Source organism: Bombyx mori, chromosome 5 (genome assembly GCF_030269925.1).
Source record: "Bombyx mori chromosome 5, ASM3026992v2".
Lineage (NCBI taxonomy): Eukaryota > Metazoa > Arthropoda > Insecta > Lepidoptera > Bombycidae > Bombyx > Bombyx mori.
In genome coordinates this window covers 11,853,776-11,877,217 of record NC_085111.1, presented here as the reverse complement: position 1 = coordinate 11,877,217, position 23,442 = coordinate 11,853,776, and the positions used below count along the sequence as shown (strand labels likewise).

At 38.2% G+C, this 23,442-nt stretch overlaps 1 protein-coding gene across 3 annotated transcripts; it reads right to left on the bottom strand.

The window, feature by feature from the left end:
- Window positions 1-22,569, bottom strand: LOC101737873 (phospholipase A2 inhibitor beta). Of its 3 annotated transcripts, none has more exons than XM_038010970.2 (5): window positions 21,534-22,569; window positions 5,080-5,266; window positions 3,477-4,035; window positions 2,526-2,611; window positions 1-2,448 (listed from the first exon to the last, which is right to left on the bottom strand). In XM_038010970.2, exons 2-5 carry the CDS (start codon window positions 5,245-5,247, stop codon window positions 2,233-2,235), a joined length of 1,029 nt encoding a protein of 342 aa, XP_037866898.1. In that variant the 5' UTR covers window positions 5,248-5,266; window positions 21,534-22,569; the 3' UTR covers window positions 1-2,232. The 3 variants fall into 3 exon arrangements, with proteins under 3 accessions (XP_037866898.1, XP_062524706.1, XP_012549214.1); XM_062668722.1 differs by lacking the exon at window positions 21,534-22,569 and adding an exon at window positions 19,092-19,720 and having other exon boundaries at window positions 1-2,461; XM_012693760.4 differs by lacking the exon at window positions 21,534-22,569 and adding an exon at window positions 19,092-19,702.
- Between the last annotated feature and the right edge of the window lie 873 nt (window positions 22,570-23,442).

Below are 23,442 nucleotides of genomic sequence, written 5' to 3'. Positions count from 1 at the left end.
GAAATTTAAAACCAATTTATTAACTATCACAGTTAAATATAGCTTTTTTTTTAATATAATAATTTACTTATATTATTACATGGTAGAAAAACATTAATCACTACAATAGTTTTAATACTCTCTCTTTCATGGCAACTTTACAAAAAAACAGGATTCATTTTCTTAAGAAAAGATTATAAAATTCCTAAATAACTTTTCATCAGTAAAACAAAATTCTGCGTTACAAAAGCAGTTGTGCATATAAAAAAAAACATAACTAGATAACAGAACTGTTAATAATGTAGTATGTCATAAAATTACAAAGTTAAATGAATATATAACTTTTTTGTAGCACCGTCGTAGCTTTGCGAATTTGCTGTCGTAATAAATAAAAAAGTAATGTAAATTACTCTGATTACACGACATGAGAGGCATGCAGCCGTAAATAATATATACGACGTGAGTCGTCGTGGCCTAACGGATAAGACGTCCGGTGCATTCGTGTTGAAGCGATGCACCGGTGTTCGAATCCCGCAGGCGGGTACCAATTTTTCTAATGAAATACGTACTCAACAAATGTTCACGATTGACTTCCACGGTGAAGGAATAACATCGTGTAATAAAAGTGAAACCCGCAAAATTATAATTTGCGTAATTACTGGTGGTAGGACCTCTTGTGAGTCCGCACGGGTAGGTACCACCGCTCCGCCTATTTCTGCCGTGAAGCAGTAATGCGTTTCGGTTTGAAGGGTGGGGCAGCCGTTGTGACTATACTGAGACCTTAGAACTATATCTCAAGGTGTGTGGCGCATTTGCGTTGTAGATGTCTATGGGCTCCAGTAACCACTTAACATCAGGTGGGCTGTGAGCTCGTCCACACATCTAAGCAATAAAAAAAAAAAAAAAAAAAAACGCGCATAAATCCGCCCTAAAACAGGAAACCCAAATAAGAGGATGTAAAATCTACTATATGTGGGTAGTTATCAACCCAATACACCAATACGACTGAAAAAGGTGGAATGAAACTTAAACATGAAAACCTTTACTAAGCCGCGCTACCCTGCTCGGCTGTTTTATTCTAGGTAGCAGTTTGAAATGTGTTTTGCTCAGGGTCACTTTAGATAATTTCGCAATTGACACGACTGTCAGCGACGGTGATCACTTACGAATAGGTATCGTTTGCCTATAATGTGGCAATAAAAAAAACAAATGGTAGAAATTAAATTTCCCCAAAAACGATCGTACTACAGCATGTTGGATTCTGGTACAACGGAAATGGAAAACATCGAAGAAAAATCTAATCAAAACAGAATAGTCATCCAAATTAAAAGTGTACTGGTAGTAAACAGTAAGTATGGTGTCCGGCTCATTGTTTTATACAATTAAACATATTTTGTTCTCTCTATTTCTTAAGAGATGCGAATTCTCTAAAAAACGCACAACGCAACATTTATTATTATTGATTTCGAAGTTTAAGTTTGGGAAGATAAAAAGATTATGCTGATTAAGATAATGCGATAATATGTGGAGATCACAAACCGAATAATTAGCGCAAAAATACAATACCCTATATCTTTGGTAATTTCGACTTCAACTATTTTAATATCAAATTAAAAGCTTAACTAATAGATCCTTGTTACGTACTATGCTTAATGTCAATTAAAATAAATTAATTTTTTTGCAAAGCCTTTGGGAGAAATCGTAATATATAAAATGTATCTACCCAATTAGTTGATTAACAAGACTCACAATGTGTTAGGGATATAGTACTTATTAATATGTATTAAATTTTAGTCAGCCTTTAGCAGCCTCTATCTATTTATATAAAAAAAAAACATTACAAAAATAATCTAGTACAATATATGCATATCAATTTTGATACTCAAATCATATTATGTTAGTTCTACTCTGCAACCTAAATTATATTGCAAGATTTTAGACATAAATACTTTACTAATTACTAATTTACTTAACTACACTACTAATTTTTTTAAATTCACAGAAAAATAAATTATATTAAAACACAATAATGACGACAACCCTATTTCAATTTGTAGGGCAGTTAACCGTTTAAATAAACCGCGTTTTTCATCAAACTTGTGTGATTTTTCAAAGCTGAAGCTGTTTTATTCCACTGCTTTCACTTTAGAAACCATATCAAATAATGTAAGCCTTATTATAAAATGTTAAAAAAAATTGGATCGAGATAGTTTAAAATTGCATAAAGCAGTATTTATCAAGTATTATTTGACACTATGACATGTTATCTAACAGCACAACTGTGGCACGTTTGTCCGCATCGCCCGAGGGTTTTTTTGTCTCTTTAAGCTTTTCCGGTGACGGCTTCTTGGTTTGCGCCACATTGTGTCGATGCATTATGTATAGTAACAATATGAAGCCGACGAGGAATCCGAAAAGACTGCCACTGATAGTAAGCCATGTTTTCCGTGCCGCTTTAATGTTTTGTACCTGGAACACAAATCTAATTTTTTAAAAATATCATAACAAATCAAAGTATTCCCATTTTCAATTTAAAGTAATATTACCTGTAGTAGTTCCGCTTTACATAGATTGAATGTTGCGTTGTTGATATTCATATGAGTGCCATTTAAGACAGGACACGATTCGTATTCTAAAAACAAGAAAAAACAATTAGGTATTTATTATCTGCTCTTCAACACTTAGATAATTTTTAGATAAATCATAAAATTAATTTTTTAACAACTACTTTTTCATTAATATACATTTGTAGACCAGCTCATCTGCTCAGTTGGATTTAAGCTGTTATCGCAGTCCATAGAAATCCCAATTTCAATGGCGCTAGCCATATTGAGACATTTTGAAGCTCCCAAACTCCCACCACTTCCCATTCGACTGTTTGCGTAAACAAGCTCATCGGGTGTCAAGTGGTTACCGGAATGTATACTCATTACAATACGAATGCCACCACCCAGCTTGAGGCATGAGATAAAAGGGTTATTAATATACATACTGTAATGACTGTCTCAACTCTTCAAACCGAAAAACATGACTACTTCGCGACATAATTTACCATAAGATATCCGTCATCACGGAAGTTATTTCAGAACATGTGCTAAGTACGTATTTCATTCGAAATATTTGAGCCTTTCTACGGGATTTGAACATCAGTATAGTCCGCATCGCTTGATACGTGTACACCGGTTGTCTTAACCTTTAGGCCGTAGCGACTTGCAGTCCGTAATGGTGGGATTTAGTCGACAGCATTTACGGGTTTCGGTAACCGCTTAGAAATATGTGAGCCTTTGCTTGTGAGTGAGGCTTTCGTGGGAATTCAAGCTAATCAAAAAGACATGAGGTCAAATTTATTAAATTGGACTAGAATAAAATCGATCCCTTCAGAATTGTTTCGCTATGGAAATAAAACCAAAGACACCGTTAAGATGGATAAAATAATATTGTTTTTCATCCACAAGTGATATTAATAACAATTTAAATACGTGAAATATGTGTCTTACCTCCAGAATTTAACCTAGAATAATCTGCGAGCTCAAAGTAAACAGATTTATTTTGAAACCACATTATCGTGGGCTTAAGATCACAAATTTTAATATTGTCTATAGAATCTGTTATATCGACTTTTCCTAGATTACACATGCTAGAAAAGTGATGGGGATCTATAGAAATCAAAGGATTGTGTGAAATGTTGTAGAATATTAGCTGAGAAAGAATTCCCCATTTCGGAAGTACTTTAATCCTACAATTTGACAGATCTAGCAATTCTAAAGGCGCTTTCACTGGCTGGAATGAAACCAGATCATTCAAACTCATATGAATCAATGGATTTCCTTTTAGATACAGTTTTCTTAGAGAAGGCAACTGAAAAATCTTTTTTGGTAATTCCAAAATTACGTTATTTGAGAGATCCAATGTCTGTAAGTCGGTTAGACTACTGAGCGCATCATCTTCTATGAGATAGATTTGATTATCTGCTAAATACAAGAATTTTATACTAGTATAACTTGACAACGTATCTCCTGTTAATTCTTGCAGCTTGTTGTCGCTGAAGTCCAAGATCTGGAATTATAATAGTTAAGGATTAGGTGTTGGTTTTGTTATGGAGACCAATATTTTTTTCCCTACCCAACCGCTGTTAGCCTCGAAGGGCTATCTCTGGCTTCCTATTAGAGCTTTATCGGTTTGGTAGGCGAGCTCATGGGACTCAAAATGAGAGAACTTGCCAAGCGGTAGGCAGCGGCTTGGCTCTGCCCCTGACATTGCTGAAGTCCATGGGCAACGGTAACCACTCACCATCAGGTGGGCCGTATGCTCGTCTGCCTACAAGGGCAATAAAAAAAAAATAAAAAAAATAAAAACACTTCGGTACGCAGCACTTCGGTAACAACTTTTCGGTAGGCAGCGGCTTGGCTCTACCCCTGGTATTGTTGAAGTCTATGGGCGATGGTAACCACTCACCACCAGGTGTGCCGTATGCTCGTCTGCATATAAGGGCAACAAAAAAAAGCACTACTCCGAGAAATAGCAATACTTTGCTGAATTTACTACCGGATTGGAATCGTGATGCACTGAAATTTTTCGAGGAAAAATTCAGTAGGTTGTATACTAGGTGGCCTAAGTTGCACGTCGAACCCTTCGTCGCATTCGACCATTCGACTTCGACCAGAAGAAAACTATGTTTATTATATTATAATTATGTTTATTTGTGGGCATGGAAAATTTACTTTATTAGTCACAAAGTTTTCCATATAAGTGGGCTTAAATGTATTAGCCATAATTTTATGATAATAATAATATAATAAATAATAATAATAATAATAATAAATAATAAATATTTTACTAACAGTCACGCCACGTTAACTGGTCCCGTGATAAATTCGTACAGAACTTGTGTTACAGGTACCAGATAACGGAAATAAATATAAGATTTTTTTGTTTTATTATACTCATACACATATTTAATATACATCCATAACCCTGGAAAAGACATTTATATTTATCATACAAATATCTTCCCTTGGCGGGATTCGAACCCGCGACCCCCTTGTGTAGTGACCATGTCACTTACCACTACGGCCTAAATAATAAAAGTAAAATGTTCACCTCAATGCCACTTCTAAGGCTCGGTATTTTTGAGAGTCTGAGATCGGCGCAGTGAGCTCCGTACATGTCGTAGGCATATTCATAGGTGCAGTGATTTGGTTTTGCTCCCAGAGCTTCGATTTCAGTCATTCCTTTGCTACATGTTGTTGCACAATATAGTACCAACATAAATAATATCGCGTTTATTCTGAAATGAAAAGTAAACACATTTAGATTAGACTGACAGAACAAACTGTTTATGATAAACTAACGATAAATCACCAAAGACGGGCTTAGCTATTGTAGTTCGTTATCTGATTAACGAATTTAAATTGTACTTTAATATTTTTACATCGTTTTACTTTTTGCATTCAAAGCCAGATGAGTTAACGGCACATCTGACGATGAAGGTCACTGTCACTAGTAGACATTAGTAATGCTAGGGGTTCAGTCAATAACAACAACACAACAACAACAATTACAATAACAAAAACAAAAACACTTAAATGCTGTTGCGAAGGTGGACAAGCCAACTCATCGCCCATCTATGTGGAGTCCGTAGACGCCTCCTGGTCGTGAGTGTCTGCTTATCTACAGCAACTTAAGCAACTTAAAAACTTCATTGTATTGCATTTAAGTTTTTTTTTATTGCTTAGATGGGTGGACGAGCGCACAGCTACCTGGTGTTAAGTGGTTACTGGAGCCCATAGACATCTACAACGTAAATGCGCCACCCACTTTGAGATATAAGTTCTAAGGTCTCAGGATAGCTACAACGGCTGCTCCACCCTTAAAACCGAAACGCATTACTGCTTCACGGCAGAAATAGGCAGGGTGGTGGGGTACCACCATGGACTCACAAGAGGTCCTACCACCAGTAAATTCATTCTGCTATTCAGCTATCATATCCTGCCAACCCTTTGTACCATATCGTATGATTGTTTCGACAGAATGTCAGTATAATAGAGCAGACTGAAAATAATTTACCGCTAGTATTTTGTACTTTCGTTCAGTCATTAGTAAAATCGTGTAAGGTTTTTTTATCTAACCAAAAGGGACGGTCCTAAGAAGAATCTACCGATGGTCATGGATTATGCATAGCTAGGGACAGCCACTGCTTATTGCTGATTCCTGGCCAAGCTCAATGCAGAGTGTCTTTCGTCGCTTATAAATTGGGCATTGATAAGGCAAGCTAAGTCACTAGCTTACATTAGTTATAACTTTAATTTTGAATTTCAAGGAAATTTAGTCATTTCACGATTTATTTATCATTATTATTTTTTGAGTTTTATTCGTCAACCGTTACTTATTAATTACTCGAAAGTGTCTAATTATTATTTATTTCTCTTTTTGACTCACTGTTTGTTGTAAGTAGATAATGTATGTACAAGTTTAAAGAATATAGTCATTGCGTTTGTTCCCTTCAGGTCAAGAGGTTATTCTTAGTCATACAAACATTTACATTTTCTCCTTATTCGAGGTTATCGCATCCTAACCTTTGGTATAAATATTTTGTACATGCATCTAGAACTTCTTCGTAAACTTACAAATCTTACGAAATATCTTTTTCGTTCATGTCTAGTCTGGTTATCCTGGGGCCGGAAGTATTACTTTGAGAAAACCTGGGTTTATAAAAAATTGGAAAACCAATGAGCCTTTCGATTCCCTTTTACATCGGCAAATGACATAGTGGATGCAAAAGAAGTCGTCGCGGCCTAAAGGATAAGAAGCCCGGTCCATTCTTATCTAACGATGCACCGGTGTTCGAATCTCGTATGCCGGTACCATTTTTTATAATGAAATATGTACTTAACAAATGTTCGCGATTGATTTCCACAGTCAAGGAATAACATCGTGTAATAAAAATCAAAGCTGTAAAATTATAATTTAATATTATTATAATTCGCAGAATTTTAATTTTACCGAAGATTAAATTTTTATGTTTCGAAAATGCGTGATCTTGTACTCTGCGTTGGGCATTGTTGGTCGTGACAACGTGAGACTGGTGTAACGGCTGTCCCTTCCCTTTAAACCGAAATGCATATCTCGGCAGAAATAAGCAGAATCTTGGTACTGACCATAACTACCGTGTCGGTAGTAATTATCCTCGCTGCGATTTCTGGTGCGCGGTTGCCACTCAAGAACTTTTCCGCCAAAGCGGCCATCTGTTCTACGAGCAATGTGTTCTGTCCACTGGCACTTCAATCTTGCAATCCTTCGGATTACGTCAGTAGCCTTGGTTCTTCTTCGAATCTCCTCATTCCTGATTCGATTTCGTAGGAAAACTCCGAGCAACCAAATGAACTGTGATACGTAAGTTCAAATCCCGCATGCAGGTACTATTTTTTGTAATAAATACTTACTAAATACGTGATCATAAACTATTATCCAAGTTTTAGAACATCGTTTAGTCAAAAAAAAAACAGATTTGTCAGAATCAAACCCGGAAACCCGGAAGCGGTGTCCGTAGGTACTACGATCCTCCCTACATCTGCCTTGAAGTAATTATGAGTTCCTGTTTGAAAACTGGAGCAGCCAATATCAATACCATTGAGACTTTGACCTAAAGTCTCAAGATGGGAGGTAGTATTCTGTATGCTCCGGTAACTAAACACAAGGTGGGCCGTGAGATCATCGACCCATTTATCTATTCAATAAAAACATACCAATGATGCAACAAAATTACACTCATACAACGTCCTAGTCTCTATTATTCGACGTCTCCAAATATTTATCTATTCTACATAAAATCTGGAGCTCGATATCAATTTACAAATTGCGTCGTGTGTACATAGCCGTCGTGTATGACAGTTTTCACGTTACGAAAACGATACGTAGCGACGCGACGGAGGTAGACGGAAAACGCTGATAGCGAACAAAATTAAGGAATATTTAGTTTGTCTATATTTATATCGAAGTTTTATATTTCATCCCATATCATCTCATCTCATTTCATTTAATTTCTTTCCAATTAATTAATGTCTCAAATTAATCAACTTCATTTCATTTCACTCCATATCATTTTTCATAAAAATGAGAATATAAGTTAAAATAAGACATGACGTAAATGGCTTAGTTACCAGGTCCTAAAATCTTTTTTAAAAAAATAAAGAGAAATATAGGATATGATGAGAATTAGGTAGGTATGTTATGTTTTTGATGATTGATGTTGAATTTATGAGCTGCATATTGTATATTGCGACAAAATTTTGGAAGGATTTTTTAAGGATGCCATTGTTAAGAGCCCGCTGGCCACCTGATGGTGATTATGGACTGATTACCAAAGCGGCAGGTTGATATATGAGTACGAAGTCACAGGCGATCCTGTGGACCGAATGGTAAACAGTCGACGTCGCCCTAAACACGTAATTACGGATCCTCCCGATCAATTAACGGAGCTTTTAGGTCCAGCACCAGTCAGCGTCCTCGCCGAACCCGCCGCTTGCAATGGAGGGATCGACGAGTAAATTAACCCATAGATACAGCCCACTGAGTTTCTCGCTGGATCTTCTCAGTGGGTCGCGTTTCCGATTTGGTGGTAGATTCAGCGAAGCACTGCTCTTGCTAGGGCCAGTGCTAGCAACACTCCGGTTTGAGCCCCGTGAGCTCACCTACACGTCAAGGAGAAGCTGAAATAGCCTCTCATGGCTATCAGCATAGGAAGGAAAAAAGATTCATGAGTACCGTAACATTAAAATAATTTAAAGTAAGTATACACCTATCTTGGTAATATCACGTGGGCTTCTTAAATACGATTTCGCTTATTCGAGATTGAACACGTTTTCTACGCAATAGGTATTCATGTTCACTACGTGTAACATGTAATGCGTCTATCAGCATATTTTTTTATCGATGCTCTCATGAAAATGTTCATAGAAGACAGTTTTCTAATGGCTGCTTTGACAATACTTCATTGTCGTAAGCAAAAAATGCATTAAGTACATTTTGTTGTTACAATCGCACATAAGTTACTCGGGTTCGTGTCCGCATAATGCTTTTGAAATGATGAGGTGTTGACTTTCTATTAACATATAATGTTACCTATATCTATCTACCTTAATAACTTGTGCATGTCTAAACATAAAATTCTACTGTATCAATAACAAACTTTACAATGTAGTTTAAAAACTTCAAAAACCCTGAATACTAAAATAAAATTAATATAATATAATTAAAAAATTGCATTATTAATTTACAAAAACAATATATATTTAACGGTAGGCAGCGGCTTGGCTCTGCCCCTGGCGACGGTAACCACTCACCATCAGGTAATAAAAAAATAATCTTAATCCAATTAATTACGCGAATATCTTGCACCTACGAGTAAAACGAATTGGAAAAGTCGTCAACTGAATAGGATATTTTTAGTTGTAGTTTAGTGACTTTTATAAAAATGTTAAGGGCATCCTCCCACTGAAGTATGTATGCATCCTCCATGTTAATAGTAGATTAAGTAGTGTAATTGTTTATTGCATTATTTATAACATTGTGTACAAACAGCACTTTTTTTGATTAGTCGTGCGCACATGGCTTATGTTGCAAGCCAGATTTTTCTATTTTTACTTGTTATTTTTTGTGTATCTTTTCAGCATATTATGTGTATTGTGTGCCTAATAAATAAATTAAAAAAAAACAACATTTTTTTTTATCTTGTTGATACTGGTCCTACCAGTATTGGAGTGAAGATATAAAATCATCGACGTCAATCCTTGATGCGAGTGCAAATTTTCATGTTTATCGGACGTACCTATTTAGGTTGGGGAAAATTATGTTCAAAGATTCCATTGCACACAAACATATCAAGTTAATAAAAGAGTTTTTAAATGTAGCTAGTGCTTGTTTACTAACTAAGTAACCACAAACGGATAATGAGAATAAAATATTATTGGCTTGTCGTAAAGTACGTTCTTACAAATCTTTGTGAAGCTTATCATAGATATATACTAAACAAAACGAATGCAACAGTGCTTACTGGCTTAGTTTCAGAAAATAAAAGTGGATCCTCGGTATGATAATGATGACGGTATGCGGATGACAAACGCTCTGCGGAAATAGTTCTCTGAAAACACTATTTGCATTGTATAGCCGAACGGAGAACCTATAATTTTGCGCCGGTCTCGCGATGAAAATCTAAAATAGCTTGGTTATTCTTAACGTTACGTCAGCGTAAATAATGAAAATAATAGATGCGGAATAACAACAAATTAGAGGGCACGGAGTAATGGTATAATGGTGTCGCAAGATAATAGGTGTTCTCGTGATATGACAAGCGATATAGGCTAACAAACGAATCTGTTCTACCCAGATCACGTGTAATGTAACACCGGGCGTAAATTGCAATCATGCTATCACGATGTCACTGCAAAACATAATAATTGTGTTTCCGTTTTATTGCACTTCATGTAACAGTATTTTTTTTTTATTGCTTAGATGAGTGGACGAGCTCACAGCTCACCTCATGTTAAGTGGTTACTGGAGCCCATGGACATCTACGACGTAAATGCGCCACCCACCTTGAAATATAAGTTCTAAGATCTCAGTATAGTTACAACGGCTGCCCCACCCTTCAAACCGAAACGCATTACTGCTTCACGGCAGAAATAGGCAGGGCAGTGGTACCTACCCGCGCGGACTCACAAGAGGTCCTACCACCAGTAAAAATATATTTACCTTTTCACAATCATAATCATAAATTGACACAGTATACGAAGTAAAAGAAATCATAGTCTTCAAAGGAATCATTCTCGATGTCGAAAATAATATATTACCTTGACTTGAAAATAATATACTAATTCAAACCGCCCTCGCTCTAGGGGCTTCAACTATCGTGAGACAGTAGTAAAATCGCTTAAAACATCGTACTTCTACTTCTTCATCGCTTCTTAAGCCAACTGAGTTTCTCGCCGGATCTTCTCAGTGGGTCGCGTTTCCGATCCGGTGTTAGATTCTGCGAAGCCCGGCTCCTGCTAGGGTTCGTGTTAGCAACGCCCTCGGGTTTGAGCCCCGTGTGCTCACCTACATGATAGGGTGAAGCTGAAATAGCCTCTCAAGGCTATCAGCAAAGGTAGGAAAAAAAATCACGAGATCATTTTCACTGACAGGACCATTCACAATTAGAGTCCGAAAAGTGAAACTACTAATAAATAACAACCTCATTACTGATAACTATGAGTCTTTGCACATCGTATGTTGGGCAGTATGAAGGCCTTAAAATACAAAAAAACATATATATGTTTGAGTTTGTTTGACTCAATCAATTCTTACTATTACTATTACTGAAAAAATTATATACTAAAACATATCTCGATAAACAATATTATATGACTATATATACATACTCGTAAAATTAAAACATATTATTATGTGATATATTTTTTGTCAATTATAATAATGTTCATAATAAATAAAATACTTGTACGTTATGTATGGACAACTCAATATAATTTTGATTTTGAGCCCCGTGAAACTTTTGTATGAGATGAATCCTAATAGGTACTAATAGAAAATATAACTGTTGGTATGAATCAGACCTCAATTAGGAGATCATTTTGTATATCAGCTAGTCTTTTCATTCGAAGAAGGAAAACTACTGATAAATTTTAAAAGAAGCAACTCTAGATGACGCACTAATGTTGTATTGTTAATTCCTGTTTTAATTACCAATAACAAAACTGATAGGTAAACGATGCAAACCTGACCTTATTTTTGTCAAATGAATCGTGCCCTAGATAATCTAGATACTATTTGTTTGGTCTTTCATCAATGTACGTGTAATCTTGATAAGTAGTTAATGTTTTCACAATACTGATAACCGCAACCGCTTTGAGTATTCTACATGAATTGTGAAGAATGGTCTATTAAATGTTTTCGTGTGTTTGATGCTAGTTTTTTTTTTCCTTGTAGGTACGTTTACGGCCTATCTGCGTCAGATTTATATATGATCTGGATTATGTATTAAACAATCAGAATTTATAAGAATTATAGGAATATATATAATATTATATTATTTTATTGATAATGTGTTTTTAACATTTTAATTCGATCATATTGGTTTAGACCAGTCTTTCTCAAAGTGGGCGATAACGCCCCCTGGGGGGCGTTTGAAACCTAGAGGGGGGCGTTAAGGGGCCCACGAAAAAATGGGGGGCGTTGATGTGGGTTAGGGGGGCGCTGTAAAATTTGTAATTTCATTTAATTTATAGTATTTTAAATTTTACTAAAATTAAAACTCACCTACTACACAATAACGAATAATTAGTTTATATTTCTACCCTGTATGATGTTATAAAAACTTAAAATAATTAACATAGATTTCGTAGGATAGCCCGCACACCGTACGCAATCAAGTTGTAACAAGTTTCTGCGGAACATGATCGATGATAGTTAAAAAATTAGAGCAATTTTACCTTAATTACATTGCACCAGAAATTATTTTAAAGATTAGAAAAAAACTACCATGCAGAGTTTTAAAATATTACACATACGTAAACTAACACAAATTGAGGTTTTCTTTACTTTCTTTCTTGTTTCTAACATAAGGGCATTTTAAAGCATTTTCCTAGCATTTTATAAGAAATTACTGATGTGAGAATCATAATTTTTATATAAAATGGAAATACGTATATAATTATTGTTCAAAAACTTGTCTTAGATTATTATTTTTTACAATTTACCCATTACCGTCCAATGTCAAATAGTATAGTATAGTAAGCCTAAACAGCTCACTTATTGTAAACATTGTACTATTTTATTTCTATATAATAATAGGTTAGGGAAAAAGTTTCTTCGCATTTTTTAAGAAAATTCACAACATTTTTTAACATAGTTTATTCACATTTAACTAAAGTATGTCGGTATCATTTTGTTCGATAGCTTTTTGCCATCTTTTAGGTAGGGACATTATCCCAATGCTATAGAAATTTTGGGGCTTCTGATCAAAATACCGCGACAATTGGTTTTGGCAGGCCTCTCGTGATGTTAACCTGACACTGCCTAAAGAATTCTGAAGAGACCGAAACAGGTAGAAATCTGAAGGTGCAAGGTCAGAACTATACGGCGGATGCATTAACACCTCCCAGCCAGGCTCTCTTAATTTTTGCTGAGTGGCTAAAGATGTGTGAGGTCTAGCGTTATCGTGATGAAAAACCACACCCCTTCTGTTGATTAATTCCGGCCGCTTTCTCTCAACTTCTTGCTTTAATCTCATCAGTTGTTCGCAGTAGAATTCAGAATCGATGGTTCTGCCTGGTGGTAATAGCTCATAATGTATAATGCCCTTCCAATCCCACCACACACACACGCATCACCTTGTTGCGAGTTAACCCGGGTTTCGCCAGAGTCTGTGAAGCCTGACCGGCCTTTGACCACAACCTTTCTCGTACGTTCTTGTCGTACTTGATCCACTTTTCATCACTAGTTATCAGCTTCAAAAATGGTTCGGTTTCATTACGTCGTAATAAAGAATCACAAATGAGTACACGGTTCATTAGGTTTCTTTCAGTGACCTTTTTTGTGTACCCAGTTTTTTTCAAATGCGCCATAACTATTTTGTGGTCAATTCCCAGTTCTTCAGTTACGTTGTAACTACTGATATGCCGATCTTGCCCCACTTTTTCAAAAATGGCATCGATTTTATCCGTAATAAGGCGACCAGAGCGACGTGCATTTTTGACATCAAAATTTCCGGATTGAAAACGCTTAAACCAAATTTGTGCTACTCTCACAGACACAGCACTAGGTCCATAAACATAAGTTCATACATTTTCAAGCTATTGCATAGCTTTTATCGCGGGCCTTGAGCGCGGCGCCCGAATCATGAAATTCCATAACGAAAAAAACCTAATACCCCTCACCCCGCCTACCATGTAGCTCGTGTTCAACACATTCACACGTTGCGCTCGTGTAGTGTTTGTGAATAACCGCGTGGCGTGATGTGACACTGCATGCGAATCATGAAAAGTCTGCCCATCTCTCTCTCGCGCGGTTTAGCTTATGAGTGTGAAGGGGACAGTTAAGGTTTTGCTTTTATTAATGTTTAATATAGCGTGGTCTTGTTTTATTATTGTTTTAATATTAAATTATCATTGTCTAATTATAATGTCATAAGTTCATAAAAAATGCTATGCAATAGCTTTACCGCCGCAGTTCCCGAGAGCCACAGGTTTTTTTTCGCCGGAAATCGCCGGGCTTCCGCCCTTCACTGGGGATGGAGGGCGGGGCATGTCGGAATCGTACCGACTAAAACCTCCTGTCGCTCAACAACCAGCATCCAAACCTCGCATGAGACAGAGCTCATGAAAAGGCAAAGGGGGGAAAGTGAAGTGTTTAGTGCGGAGCACATCTCTCCCATCACCCTCCCCCTCGAGATGCCGGACTACCGGTCGTCGGCGCCACGACCACCAGCCCTCTCGGTCGGCAGGCTGTCCGAAGTCCGCCTAGATGGCGCCGGTTAGAATGGTCTATCCTACGGAATACCCCGCTGGGTCAGAACCAGGGTGGGTTGGGGATAGCCGGCCTTCCATCACCCGGATGCTCATACGTAAAACGTATGCAGAGCAGCTTGCACGTCGTCTTCTTAGGCCCCCTTCGCCGGTCCCCAGGCCGACATGTGAGGGAGACCCGAAACACTTAGAGGGCCAGGGCTTGGGCGAGATCCGCCTCCCTGGACCCCGCTCGACGGGGGCGGGCCTGTGCATCTCTCACGCGCCCCGCCGCCTCCTTTTGCGAGATGGTGCACTCGCAGAAGTCGAGCATCGCCTTCCACGATTCGTCGTCACCGAGCATCGATGCCAGAACACTCGGCAACGACAAGTCGTTTCCTATTTTTGCGACGAGGACACGCCGCCACCCCTCCCATGCGGGGCAGGCGACGAGCGTATGCTCTGCCGTGTCCAAGTCGCAACCACAATGGTGGCACTCTGCCGTCCGGTGTAGGAACTCACCGAAGCAACCATGTCCAGTGAGTACCTGCGTGAGCCGGAAAGTGAGGCGTCCTCTGTTCACGTTCATCCTCACGATTCTTCACCCAATTCACAAGAACCGGGCGAATCACCTCGACGGTCCTACGACCAGCCGAAGGATCGGCCAGCCGCCTGGACCATGACTCCAGCATGGACCGCCGAGATTGGGCCCTCCGCGCTCTGACCACACTGGGGCTGGGACGTGCAACGTCCCGAGCACGAAGGTTAGCTCGCTACTGATAGTCAGCGGCGAGCGCCTCCGCCTCCAGGACCCAAGGCGGCGTCCCAGCCAGTACACACGCCGCCTCGAAAGAGATGTTGCGATAAACACGGATGATCCTGACCGCGATGGTGCGTTGCGGCCGTTGCAGCAACTTCGCTACCCCCACGGCCAGTGACTGGCCCCACGCGGGCGCCTCGTATAAGGCCATTGACCGCACCCGTATAGAGACGGCGCGTCAGCTGGTCAGGCCACCCGATGTTGGGAAGAAGCCGGCTTAACGCGCCGGCCACCCCCAACAAACGAGGGACCAGGTTCTGAAAGTGAACACGAAAGGTCCAACGACTGTCCAGAATGAGGCCGAGGTACTTCAACTGCACCCCGACCCGATACGGACGCCTCCAACCACGATATGGGCATCGACAGGTGGCACTCTCCGGGGCCTGTGGAACCACATGGCCTCGGATTTACTGAGTGTCACGTCGAGGCCCAATCTCCTGATTTTGCCGACGACATGCGCCACCCCAACGGTGGCAAGACGAGCAAACTCAGCAAACCCCCCCCCCCTCCTCCCCCCGGGACACGACCAGCGTGTCGTCTGCTGACGTCGTAACAGATTACGCTTAGGCCCGGGAGGAGAGCACCTCTCAGTACCCAGTCATACCCGATATTCTACAAAAGGGGGCCGAGCACTGACCCCTGTGGAACATCGCGCACGACCGGGAGCCTGTGCACGTCCCACCGTGTCCAGTACATGTGACCGATCTGTCCTCCAAGTAGGAAGCCACCAGTCGGCGAAGGTAGGGGGGCACTCCGTGTCTTACCAGGGGCATTTTTTTAAATAAAAGAAAGTTAGTTAGACATATGCTGTCGCGACACTTTTTGTAAATAATAAGGTTTTCTACAAAGTCGTAGTACATTATTTTATTCTATCATCAATAGTTTTCGTAGGTACGCGACGTAAAGAATATTTTAGGAATTTTTTTTTTACACCTTGTGTTAAATTATTGAAATTGTAGTAAGGATACCTAATTTTTTTCAAAAAAGATTATAGCCTATGTCACTCAGGAATAGTGAAGCTTCCAAACAGTGAAAGAATTTTTCAAATCGGCTAAGTAGTTTCGGAGCCTATTGAATACAAACAAACAAACAAATCTTTCCTCTTTATAATATTAAGTATAGATATTAATTATTACAAATAATAAAAACGCTGACTTAGGCGGCGGTTTTTATTTGAACCAGTTCTAAATTATAAACTAAAATTCTGTGAAAAATTATCATATTTGTCTATAATACGAAATGATATTAATTTATTTTTCGTAGTTTCCTTCCTTCTTGCGTCGATAATCCTCAGTGCTGAGGGTCGTGGCCTCCTCTAATAACTTTCTCCTGCATCATCTTGCGCCATTACTGCCTGTCCTCGGCTGTGTGGATAGCAACGTGGACTGAGATATTGAGAGTGGAGCATATTTGGTTCGACCAGCGCATTGGACTTCTACCTCTGTGCCTTCTCCCGGATACCTTGCCTGTTACCAGCAGCTTTTCCAGATTGTCACCTCTCTTTCTGGCAATATCTCCAAAGATCTCGAAACTTCTCCGCGCGCATGTAGTGCTGAGGCACATTGGAATCTTGAGCTCGGTAAGAATGGATTCGTTGGTTCTGTGTTCTGTCCAACGAATCCCGAGCATTTTCCTCCAGCACCACATCCCAAACGCGTCGATGCGTTGGCGATCGGCTTTCTTGAGGGTCCAAGTCTCTGCGCCGTAGAGAAAAATGGAAAAGACGAGGGAGGTGACGAGCTGCTTTTTGGTATTCCTCGAGATGTTTCTGTCCGCCCAAACACGGTCCATTTGGTACATAGCTCTCTTTGCCATACTGATTCGCCTTCTGAGGTCCTTTTCGGAGGATCCATTTCTAGCTAATAAATTTTTAATTATCTTATGATGAGAATCTTATATTAATGAGGAAGATATTCAACAAAAATAGTTTCAATTAGCATAGTAATAGTACAGTGAACTAGCAATTTATTTTGGTAATTCTGAATTTAAACAAACATATTGATGAGAAGAATTCATTTTTACTTTGAAAATTTATAAATACACGCTCTGTAGCGATGTATGGACATATAATAATATGAAGAAACAATAATAGCATCTACAAATACATAATTATGTACTACGTGGTACTACATTTACTACAATTAATGCAACATTTATTAATTAAATTAATGAAATTGTGGTTTTAAAGTTTTAGGGGTGTATAAATAATGGGGGGCGCTGAAAAAAAATTGATTTTCAAAGGGGGCGGTAAAAGAAAGAAGTTTGATAATCACTGGTTTAGACATACGAATATTAGTGCCTTATTTTTCTTCTCAGTAATTGCAACTTCAATTGGTCGAAGGTCAAATTAATCACTTCTAATTGAAGATTCAATTTGAGCTTCTGGGAACTAAAGACAGAGAATAAGGCTTGGTGGCAAGACAATAAAAACTAAGAACTAATCCTTATTCTAAACTAAAAATACGCTGAACTGATAGAATTATTTCGTGTACGTATTGTCAGAAATTATTAAATGAAAATAATAAACTCGGGATGACACCGTAAAAGTAGCTAGTTCTAAATAACTACGACCCGCTAAAACTGAAACAAATACAATTTGTTGTGTTACGGTAAACAGAGGCTTAGCTCTGTTCCTGGCGTTGCTGACGTCCATGGGCGGTTGTAATCACTCACCATCAGGTGGGCCGTATGCTCGTCTGCCTACAAAGGCAAAAAAATAACTTTTAAGAAACACGATTTTTCTTTAAAATCTGTTACATATCAAATTTGATACTAGTAATCTTTCTAGGATGTACGTATTGTATAATTGATTCCACGACATCCTATCCATCCACTATTAGTATTTGTAAGTAGGTATGAACAGTGGCTAGGGACACTCCTGCGCATAGTGCGTGGCGACCCCAATTGTCTGATTGATCTTTATGATGTGCCTGCCCAGTGCCCACGCCCCAGTCAATGTTAATCGAGAGAAGAATTGATTCACTGCAACATCACAGTGTAACGTTCGATTTGCGACAATCATCTACAATTCTCTTGTTATCTGAGTTCAATGTCTTTGCAAATGTATTCATGGATATGCACAATTTATATTTAGATAAAAAACAATCCTGTTACTAGTTGATTCTACGAAAATTAATGAATTCCGCAGTTTTAACTGATAAAGACATTTCAAAAAACTCGATATCTATGATTCACGCGCCTCCGTAGGAAAATTGAATGAAGCTCCAGGCGAATATTGTCAGGAAATTCTTCGTGCTAACTAACTATATTAACGTTAATTTGATAATTGACTAATAATATATCATCGTTTATTTCCCATTTCGCTGGCTACATGATTACGATAATGGTTTTGTAGATAGACTGAGACTGTTTAATGATATCAAATTGGTAATTACTGCTGTATGTACAATTCAAACTGGTTGTCGCATTTTTGTAAATGTTAAAATTATTGATTCTTCTGTGTTACGTATCAGCGTATTAGGTATGTGTGATAGTAAAACTATCACACATACCTAATTACAACTTTATGCTAAATTTTGAATTTTTGAACATTTTTATCAGGCCTTAAGTGGAGTGGATATGTTATCTTGATAAAGATTTCCATTATTTCATTGTCTTAAGTGTTAATAATTAAATACAAATCGAAAAGTAAATTCCGATAGTCGGGCGGTAGACTTGTTTACGAATGATTGCAATAAAAGCTATAAATTAGAATTTTTAAGGATAAAAAACTAGAGTACAATTAATTTAAGCTTACTGCGTAGGCGTATACTAAAAGTTTAAAATGTCATTACCTGTACATCTTGTACATGATCCTCATTCTAATCACTGCAAAATTATCCGTTTTAGAATCTTTACATCACTTGATAATACACAAATAAATCTTTGAATATCTTGTTTTTCATTGTATGATATATAGACACTGGTTGAAGTTATTAACGGCGGAAGACGGCGAGTTGATTAAATTAAAAACGTACTATCGCGAGAGATCCTCCTACGACAAAGGATCAAATGATACTGGACGTTTTAATCTATTATCAGCGGCTGCCCTGCGTTAGCGCACCCCGTATCAACGCACCGTAGCACCATTGAGACAATACCGTGGTCAGTCAATCATTTAGACCAGATACGAACCTAATACATAAATCGCATTATCTAAATGCTGCGATTGGTCGTTTGATTATGTTTATTCAGTAATAGTTCCTGTGTTTGTCGTTTAAAGACTGTCTTTGTGTAAACGTCAAGTAGGTACCCATCGAAATGATAATAGTTACTCAGTCATTGTAAAGAAAACGAACTCGGCGGATAAGAAATGTACACAGTTATAACTACCGAAGACAATTATTAATGTAGAAATGATAACGATACAATAATAATCGAACAATAGGAGAACGTAGCTGCACATTCTGCACGGACATCGTCAGACACTGTTCTTAAGTGGTTTCAATTGGGTATAAGGCGTATGTTCTGAGAACCACGTTTAATATTGTGTGCGATTTTATTAACATAACTGACCGACTTAAGATCCAGCTTGACTCTAAATGAGAATAATATATTCTAACACTCAGTAGTATTTACTAATAGAAGTGGTTTATCAGGTAGTGTAGATTCTCTAAGAATAGTTTGATATGATCCCCTTACTGAGGAGGTTCATCCATAATATCTAAAAGCATTGTGCCTGTCCATAGCCCGTTTCTTTATTATTTTATTTTTATTGCTTAGATGTGTGGACGAGCTTACAGCCCACCTGGTGTTAAGTGGTTACTGGAGCCCATAGACATCTACAACGTAAATGCGCCACACACCTTGAGATATAGTTCTAAGATCTCAGTATAGTCACAACGGCTGCCCCACCCTTCAAACCGAAACGCATTACTGCTTCACGGCAGAAATAGGCGGGGCGGTGGTACCTACCCGTGCGGACTCACAAGAGGTCCTACCACCAGTAATTACGCTAATTATAATTTTGCGGGTTTGATTTTTATTGCACGGTGTTATTCCTTCACCGTGGAAGTCAATCTGGAACATTTGTTGAGTACGTATTTCATTAGAAAAATTGGTACCCGCCTGCGGGATTCGAACACCGGTGCATCGCTACATACGAATGCACCGGACGTCTTATCCTTTAGGCCACGACGACTTCATGATCTTTTATTGACATACTATCAGTGCCTGAACAAAAGTTAAAGTCGTTTTTTTTTTTGGAACGGATTGTTTGTGTCTGGCTCTGTGACCTTGCTGCTTGGCTACAGCTAGTGGTTGAACTTAAGGCTCAGTCAGAAGAGGACAGTATGCCCTTAGTCAAACACTATTGCATGTTCATCAATAAATGAATCTTTTAAAAGTGTACAGTTGTTTAGGTCTCTTTATTTTCATTTTAGACAGACGATTGTAGGTCCCACCTGATGTTAAGCGGTCACCGTCACTCATTGACCTCAATGACTCCAGGAGCAGAGCCAAGCCTCTGTATACTGCGATATAATTACATCGACGTCTCATTGTATAGTAAGACATTTTTCACAAACACGACTTCTTCGTAAAACTGGTAATTTAATGTTATTTAAGCTAGTACTTATTGTTATAGGTTTGGTTTGTAGTAATATCACGAAGTAGTGTTGAATACAAAATAAAAATGAAATATAAAAAAGTACATAAAAAAGTAACTTACAAACTAACTAAGTATCTACTTATAAAAAAGTAATATAAAAAAGTAACAGTCTGATATTCAACGATGCCCGGTTTGATTGTACTGGATTTGAAATCCTGCAGAATGGCAACCTTTTTTTCTAATGAAATGCATATTTAATACATTTTTAATAATTACATAAACCACACCGAATAACATAGCTAAACTGTAGATAAACTCACTGCATAAAGCAAGGATTGTCAGTTCCAGTGATTTTCATATCATGCTATTCCAAGTAGTCTAAAAAACACAGTCTTTGATAATAATACACATGCCTAGCTTCATACGTTATGTTTATTGCTATAATTGTTATGCATATATCACCCCCGATTACCCTTTTCGGCCAACATGTATCCTGGGCCCGGAAAGTCAAGTACCTGGGTGACACCTGGATGCACCCATGGCATTCCTCCCACCTATAAAATTAGTCCGCGACCTTGCCGCATTTAATCTCGGTCAACTTTACTCCATGATCTGTAAGCGAAGTAAAATGTCCCATCGAAACAAGGTGACACTTTACAAAACTTGCATACTGCCCGTCATAACTTACTCGAGGGTGGTGTTCGCGTTCGCGTGTTGGTGTTTACGCGGTCCGCACAGACAGACATCTTCTAATTCTTACAATCCCGTTTTTGCAGATTAGCCGTCAATACAGCGTGGTTTGTGAGGAATATCGACTTACACAACGACCTGGGCCTCGAATCAATCCGAAAACACATGAAGTCAGCGTCGGATCGCTACTTCGATAAGGCTATGCGTCATGATAATCGCCTTATCGTTGCCGCCGCTGACTACTCCCCGAATCCTGATTACTCAGAAGCCAGTCACCGTCTACGCTCTTGACACGTCCTTACGGATCATTCGGATCCAATACATAGCTCTTGCATTAGACGCCTTCAGCTCTAAGGCTAGAAACATGCATAGGAACCCCGACAACCGTACACGTCGACGGACAACCAAACCATGTATCAGTCCGTTTAGTTTTTCATCTTCGGATCTTCTCAGCGGGTCGTGATTCCGATCTGGTAGTAGATTTATTCGTGAAGCAGCTGCTCTTGAGTTGTTAGGTCTCTTTCGACACTCGGGCAGCTGTTAGCTAATCCCACCTGTCCTAGCTGAGCCTTTGCTCGCGCACCTGTCCTGGTGAAACTGTAAAGGCCTCTGGGGCACCGGTAATCCTTCAATAATAAATAAAAACCCATGCTTATTTACACAAATGTGGGAACATGAAATAAGATTGCTGAACGTGGCCTCTGAATTTGTTCCAAAAAGTTCACTGCGCTCTCCGATAATAACCATCATTTTCTGAGACTTTCCCAGATTACATCTTATTTCGTTTCATTTAATATCCTTTCAATTGATTAAAGTCTCAAATTAATCAACTGCACCTCACAGGGCCGGATTTAAACCTAATGCCGCTCCTGGGCATTGGAAAAAAATCCGCCCCAATACTGGAATTTTACATAAACTTATAGTTTGTATATTTTATGTTTCAAAATTCAAGTAACTAATTTATTGCAGAAACTATAACGTAGTGATTACTTGCTCAGTGGCAGAAACGTTACCTATCATATGTTATATATTCCAAAAACATAAATAAATATTTGTTTTTTTTCTAACAATTATAAATTTTGTACTAAGGGAGACTCATAATTATATTACATCATAAAAAAAATTATTAAATTTCTTTAATTCCAGAAAATAGAAAACTCGATTATTATTTTAAATGTCCTAGGTATTAAGTTGATTACCTAAATCATTTTGATTATTAATTTTTAACAAAAGTGCCAAAATTATAATTCACAAATAATGGATGAATTGAATTTGTTGAATTATCAATTAAAAAGAAAATTATTTTATTGAGAAATCTTGATAAGATAAAAAAAAAAATTAATTTCAAAAATTTGCCTCTCTGTGCACTTGCCCTGACTGCCCCTAGTGTAAATCCACCACTGGCACCTCGTTTCATCCAACATTTTTTGATCCGTTTAATTTTGTATTTAACACAACATAAAAATATTAGGCATGTTTGATTCTGTCGCCTTTCCTCTCAGTAAATGAAACTACTAGTAATATTGAGGTTAGACTTTTTGGCGAGAAAACGAGGAGCGAAGTTGTGTGAATTATTTTATTTTGTTAAAGTGGTGTTTTTTCAGGTTTCAATATTTAATACTGGTTGTTTATTAACTGTTTAGTATTTGTGAAAGTGTACAAATGCGGGAAAATAAAACAAAGCCGCTGGATGTAACTTCTCGGGATCCTCCAAAAAGTCCACTGAAAAAGTCTCAGTAAATGACCACCATTTTACTGAGATTATTTTTCATCCCATATCATCTCATCTTATTTCATTTCATATTATCATTTTTCATGTAAACTATATATTTAAAAAAGCTTAGGCGGTATGGTACGACACCTCTGCCTTTCCAGTTGGAAAATAAAACTACTACTAACATTGAAGT